The sequence below is a fragment of the Lissotriton vulgaris genome, chromosome 1_1 (genome assembly GCF_964263255.1).
Source record: "Lissotriton vulgaris chromosome 1_1, aLisVul1.2, whole genome shotgun sequence".
NCBI classification, from domain to species: domain Eukaryota; kingdom Metazoa; phylum Chordata; class Amphibia; order Caudata; family Salamandridae; genus Lissotriton; species Lissotriton vulgaris.
Window position 1 is genome coordinate 1,123,287,401 of NC_141685.1, and position 6,708 is coordinate 1,123,294,108.

General features: G+C 49.7%; 1 protein-coding gene across 1 annotated transcript; it reads right to left on the bottom strand.

Moving 5' to 3' along the window:
- Window positions 1-2,143: 2,143 nt before the first annotated feature.
- Window positions 2,144-6,499, bottom strand: LOC147748738 (uncharacterized). Its single transcript, XM_086936480.1, has 2 exons — window positions 6,216-6,499; window positions 2,144-2,786 (listed from the first exon to the last, which is right to left on the bottom strand). Exons 1-2 carry the CDS (start codon window positions 6,497-6,499, stop codon window positions 2,144-2,146), a joined length of 927 nt encoding a protein of 308 aa, XP_086792606.1.
- Between the last annotated feature and the right edge of the window lie 209 nt (window positions 6,500-6,708).

Here is a 6,708-nt window from a genome sequence, read left to right on the forward strand (position 1 = left end):
TCAGGTGAGCGCGTTTAACGGACTGAAGAGCGCGCGAGCACTTCACATGGCGCGCGCTGCTGACACACTTGTACTCAGCGCCTAATGTAAACACTGAGATTTACATTGAGGAAACAGGCACGTGACACTATTTCTCCACAAGACCATTGCAGACATGAAGCAAATTAATTAAATAATTTAGCAATGACGTGGTTCACTGAGTAGTGAGTAGAAATACAATCATGTTACCTGTTTACATCAATTTTGATTCAGCGTCGTGGGTTCGAGAAAGTCCTCCTGAACAGGTTTAAAAAAAACCAGCCATTATTTTATTCAGTTTTCTGTCCTAAAATGGTAAACATTGAAATACGTATTAACTCTTTATTTAAAAAACAAGCGCTAGTAATATTAGGTAACTTTCTAAAGTTAGATCAAAAAAATATTTTTGGGGGGGGGATTTTGAGCAGTTTTGAGGTCATTGGGTCATTCACATCAAAGGAGCAAAGGTACTCCTTGAGTGGGTCTCAATGGCGTCACCTTGACGCCCCTCCCAAACCGACAATTTTCAAAATACATATTCATACTTTTTATTAAACAGTAGTACCTAAAGGACTTTTTAAGTCCCCGGCCAGATATATATATTAGGGCCCCTATTTGGAGTCCCAGCCACATAGTGCGAAAAAAAGCTTGAACACGTGGCATTTCTTTTCCTGCTTGATCTAAAAAAAATTGCCTTGCAACAATCTTTCACGCGGACTTCTGTGTCTAACAGTCATGTTCCCCCCCCCCCCCATTGTAGGAAACACACGGTAAGAGTAGCTTGTTGTTGGCTACTTACATGACAAGGGCATAATATCAAAAGAGGACATATGCACACAGTGCCTGGAATTGCATCTTTAATTGAGCTGTAGAAACAAAATAGGTATAGAGAGATGGGAGGTAGAGAGGGTGAAATAGAGATGGGATGGGGAGCAAAAAGAGGCAATGGCAGCTAGAAAAATAGCTAGAGGTAGGGAGAAAGGAGTCAGGCAGCCAGAGGGGTGAGGTAGAGGAACTAGGCAGCAATAGAGCGGAGGTGAAGTGAGGCAGGGAACAAATCATGCGGTAAATTGAGAGATCTGGTTGTGAGGCAGAGCTGGGGGAAGGAGATGAGAAGTGAATGAGACACGAGGTAGAGAGAGAAAGAGAGAAGATACGGGGGTGACAGAAAGGTAGAGATAAGTTACATTTAGTCAGAGTGAAAGAGCAAGAGAGAGAGAAGAGGCGAAGAAAGATGTGTGATTAAGAGTGTGATGAAGTACGAGGAGGAGAAGGACAGGAAGGTGAGATGAAAATAGAGCATCGCGCAAGAAATCATTGTCCACACCTTCTTTTAGGAGCAAGAAAGGCCACTTTTATTTTAGGACAGGTGCATCATAAATTTCATAAACACATTCATTATTTATTTATTTACATAGTTCAACTCTACAATGAGCCTACGAAACCTAAATCCCAAAACCCCGAACAAACTCCTGCCTACTACCCCTAGCCTACCCAACGCTACCCTTCAGGATGGCCAACCCGCTCCAGGCTGCCCACCCCCACTAACAAAAACCCGCCTCCAAAAGAACAAAGGCACCCATCCTAACAGTGGCAAACCTAACCTAAACTAAACAGCGCCTAGAGCACCGCAAAAAATAAAAAACCCATAAATAAATAAAAGAAAAAAGAAAAAGAGGGAGGGTGGGTGGGGCAAAACAACCTCCCTTCTCGCCTCCCGCCACGCAGTTCCTAACCGCCCGCCTGACTTCCCCTTTTAACCCTTCTGCTAATCAGCCCCACCTGGTAATGATCCTCGCGCGAACCTGCCCAGGAAGAGACCGGCTCGCGCCTGGCTCTCCCTGGGTCCCCCCTCGCGCAAGAAATCATTGTCCACACCTTCTTTTAGGAGCAAGAAAGGCCACTTTTATTTTAGGACAGGTGCATCATAAATTTCATAAACACATTCATTATTTATTTATTTACATAATTCAACTCTACAGTGAGCCTACGAAACCTAAATCCCAAAACCCCGAACAAACTCCTGCCTACTACCCCTAGCCTACCCAACGCTACCCTTCAGGATGGCCAACCCGCTCCAGGCTGCCCACCCCCACTAACAAAAACCCGCCACCCAGGAAAACCTTTAGCGTTTTCCTGCCCCACCTAAAGGAAAGGAAGGAGCACACCACAACTGTACCTGAAGAACCTTGCTAATCAAGTCCCTGAGTTCAAGGAGGTAAAAAGAGAGGCCCAAAGCTGAGAGCTGCACACCGTCCTCACAAAATAAATGATGCTCAGAGACTTTTAAATGATAATGGTCCAAACTGTAGATACCCCAATGTTGACAAAAAAGGCGCATTGTCCTGTTCACTTTCCTTCTAGCCTTTTCCAGGGCAGAATGGTTCCTCGCCCCACGCCATTGCAAACGAGGCACAAACTCAGTCCATATAAGCATGGTGCTCACCCATGTGGTTCTGATGATTTCCAGGTCCTGCTTCATTAATTTTAACAAGGTCAACCCAGAGAGAGAAACCAAGTCATTCTCTCCCAAGTGTAGCACCAGGAGATCCGGAGGGCCCCCCAAACACTGTGAAACCAAAGCAGCCAAGGCGGGAAAAAGCCCACCCCAGCGCATTCCCCCTGTTCCATGCCAGGAGACTTCGTGTGTCATACTGTTCAGACCAAGTGATCTCCCACAGAGCTGACTGGCAGCGGCTAAAGCTGCTCTTTTAACAAAAGAGTGCCCCAGTATCCACACCCTTCGTTTGCATCCGGCGACTGATGACCTAGGAGAGAAAGAAATGTTAGACAAGCCAAAATGCACTATTTCCTCACATACTTTTCACAGCACTTGGAACGCCAACGACCAATGCGTCGGATCTGGGACCAGTCCCACCCCAACCGAGCGGCCTCCGTCGCCGCACCAATTCGGAAAGAATGAGTACCAAATTGAACAGGATCCTTCCCCAAGCGCAACAACCTTGCGTAATACAGCCAACAATTGAGATGCAACTATGGGACTACCATCCGCATGACAAAATATGGACCCCTGGAGAAAATGCGGAGAGGACACAAACACTTCCCATTCCCCAACCGGGCAACATGCAGAGACACCACTCCTACCAAGGAACACCCACTTACCCCTCCCCATCTGGTCGGTTTTAGATGCCCGCAGCCACAGCCGCACTCTGTCACTTTCCAACACCACCTCATTGCTGGTCATACCTACCCTGCCCCGCAACCCCAGCAACTCTGATGCCCGAAATGCCCCAAAGAACAACCAAACAAAACACAAACGAAATTTGGCACACTCCAAAGCATCATAACAACACACCTCCAATTCCGGCAACAGCAACTGGAGCAACTCAAAAGTCACTGGCTGCCGGAGCTGCTGACCACCAGCCCGGAGCCTGGCCAAACCTTTCAACACTTTACGAACCAACACCCCCCCAACCAGATCCCTCCCCCACCAAAGCTGCCCATAAAAAGAAACCCCAGCCAATTTGCCAGAAATGGTAGTGGGCGATAAGCCTTTGTCCGCCAGATGTAAAACAAACTGCAAGACGCATTGTTCATCAGACCAACCCGCCCCAATCGGCCCCATCGAATCCTTACCAAACTGCAGAAACTCATTCCAGGCTTTCACATAACCCCGCCTGGTGGATTCAGCCACTGAATTTTCTAGCAAGTGGTGAACCCTCAATCCCCCAGGTCCCATACGTACTGTGGGATCGCTGTTGTTTCCAGGTCCGCCCCAGGAGCTAACTTGCGGAACTCGGACCACTGAAAGCGAGACAAAGAATCAGCGATGCAATTAGAAGTACCAGGAACATGCCGTGCTTTAAAGACAATGTTTAATTGCAGACACCGCAGCATGAATGCGCGCAGGAGCCGCAAAACCCGCAAATCACGAGCCTTTTGGTGATTGACAAGGTGCACGACTGCCAAATTGTCCACGTGAAACAGGACTGAGCGATTCTGAAACTCATCCCCCCATAGGTGCAGAGCAACCAGCAGCGGGAAGAGCTCCAGAAACGCTATGCTGCGACCCTGATCCTTCCAGTGCGCCGGCCAGCCGGCCGCGCACCATCGACCTTCCCAAAATATTCCGAAGCCGTGAGCCCCTGACGCATCAGTGAACAACTGTACTTGCCATACCATGTCCTCATCCGCAAAAAACAAGGACACGCCATTAAACTCTTGTAGGAAACGAAGCCAGACGGTCAAATCGGCACGCACAGCGGTGGTAATGCGCACCCTATGATGGGGAAGGCGTGCTCCGGACATGGACAAACCCAGACGTCTGCAGAATGTCCTGCCCGCCCGAACAACCCGGCAAGCAAAATTGAGGTAACCCAACAACTTCTGAACAGTCTTCAAAACAACTTTCCGCTCCCCCAACACCAGATGTATGAAAGCAGACATTTCCTTCACTTTAGCCACAGGCAATCTCGCCACCATAGACAGAGTATCAATTTCAATCCCCAAGAAAGTCAGGGACGTACAGGGACCCTCTGTCTTGTCCGGCGCCAATGGAACCCCCAATTCCTCCGCTAGAGCCTGAAAGATGTTCAAAGCCGACTGACACTGCCCAGATCGACCTTCCCCAATGAAAAGAAAATCATCAAGGTAATGACAGACCAATACGTGGCCACTAACAAAAGTGAATCGCCACTGCAGGAAGGTACTGAAAGTTTCAAAAAGGGAGCAGGACACTGAACAGCCCATGGGCAACACCCTATCCACGTAGAAACTACCATCAAAATGCATTCCCAACAGACTGAAATCCCAAGGGTGAATGGGCAATAGCCGGAAAGCCGACTGAATGTCGCTCTTCGCCAGCAAAGCCCCAACACCAGCCGTGCGCACGAGCCGTAAGGCATCGTCCACCGAAGCATAATTGACAGTTGAGTCAGCTGGATCAATAAAGTCATTAATTGATGAACCCTCGGGCCAGGACAGGTGATGGATAAGACGAAACTCCCCTTCCGCCTTCTTAGGCACCACACCCAGGGGTGATACAATCAAGTCAGGCAGAGGACAATTCACAAAAGGACCAGCAATCCTACCAGCCGCAAGCTCAGCATCCAGTTTCTTCCTCACAACATGGGGACTCTCCTTCGCAGACTTCAAATTGTCCGACCACCTGCCCACCCTGGGTCCCTGATACCCAATCCGGAACCCAATTTTGAAACCCCAAGACAAAATCTTAGCGGCCTCAAAATCTGGATAATCCACCAGCCAGAGGTCGAGAACCTCCTGCCTAATAGGAGTAGGGGCCCTTGTAAACAGACTGTTGTTGCTGCCCCCTACCCCCTGAACCTCTTCCCTGCTCACCCAATCGCTGGCCGGGAAAACACTGGGTGAGGGCATGCTTCCCTCCACAATGCGAGCACTCATGTTTGTACCTGCAAGCAGGTCTGTTACAGGAACCCCTGTTAAAATGCCAGCATGTGCCAGAGGCGGCTGATTGACCTCTGCCCCAAACCCCCGCCCCAGACTGAGCGGGGCGAGCTGAAAAGGGCCGATAATACACGGGCTGCCCGCTAGCTGTGTGGGTCGTAGCAGGTGGGTTTGCCGATGCCATCCATTGCAACCATAACTCGGAATCAACCTCACCCCACGAACGCTCAGGGAAAGCGCTCATGCGCGCCCTGAATTCGTCATCATAGGACAACCAAGCAAAGCCGCCAAAATAACTGTGAGCCTTGCGGATAACATCTGCATATTTAAACATGTCTATTGCTTTCTCAGGATGACGTTGACAATAAACGCTGGCATAAATAAGAAAGGCCGAAGTCCAGTTCTCTATGGACTTCGGAACACGAGGCCTCCGAGCCAATTCTAATTCCTCCTCCTTTGACCCCTCTTTTGCCTGCACATCCCTATGGAGAAGCCTAAAAACATCCACAAATGCCCCAGACCATATCAAATTCTTCGTTTTTTCAGATAAATGAGACCCCAAAGGCATTCCCACCCCAGAATAAGGCAACTTTTTCGGTAGGATACTATCCTCCGTGACACGTGTGGCATCCACCCCGCCCGCCCCCGCTGTAGAAACTTCATTTGCAACTTGCACATTAGAAACATTCGAAAGTACAGGCCGCTCAAGCCTCGGTGCCAGAGCGACTCGCTCAACCACAACCCCATCACCCGTACCAATAGATCTTGTACTCTTAACAGGGAGACTCTCCCTAGGTTGCCACACAGACCACCACCCATCCTTACCTCTCGGTAACTGCTCCGACTGCTGTGCGACAGCCCCACGATCCCTCTGAGAAGGTCCAGACCACACTGCCCCTCGTACACCTGCATGGTCCGCTCGAGACTCCTGCAAAACACGAGAAACAGTGGGTTGCCCCAACCCACCCCCCTGGGCCCGTGCTGCCAAAAGCCCAACATCTTTGTCTCTCAATTCCCCTTCTTCCAACTCATCATCATGAAAACTCCCACAGAAAGCTTCATCAGAAAATGCAACTTGATCACTACCACTGGGCATAGCCCCATCACCAATACCCCCATCATAAAATTGCCAGTCGATGTTTTGAAAGCTATGTGCACTGAAAGCTGAAGAAGAGCCGTCCGCTCCAGACAGCCCCCCTGTAAGCCCACCACTGGAAACAGCCGTGTGGACAGTTCCCGGGCCCGTAGAAACAGCCAACAGCCGCCCAGCCGACGGCGCAGATTGAAAACTGCGGCCGCTCGAGC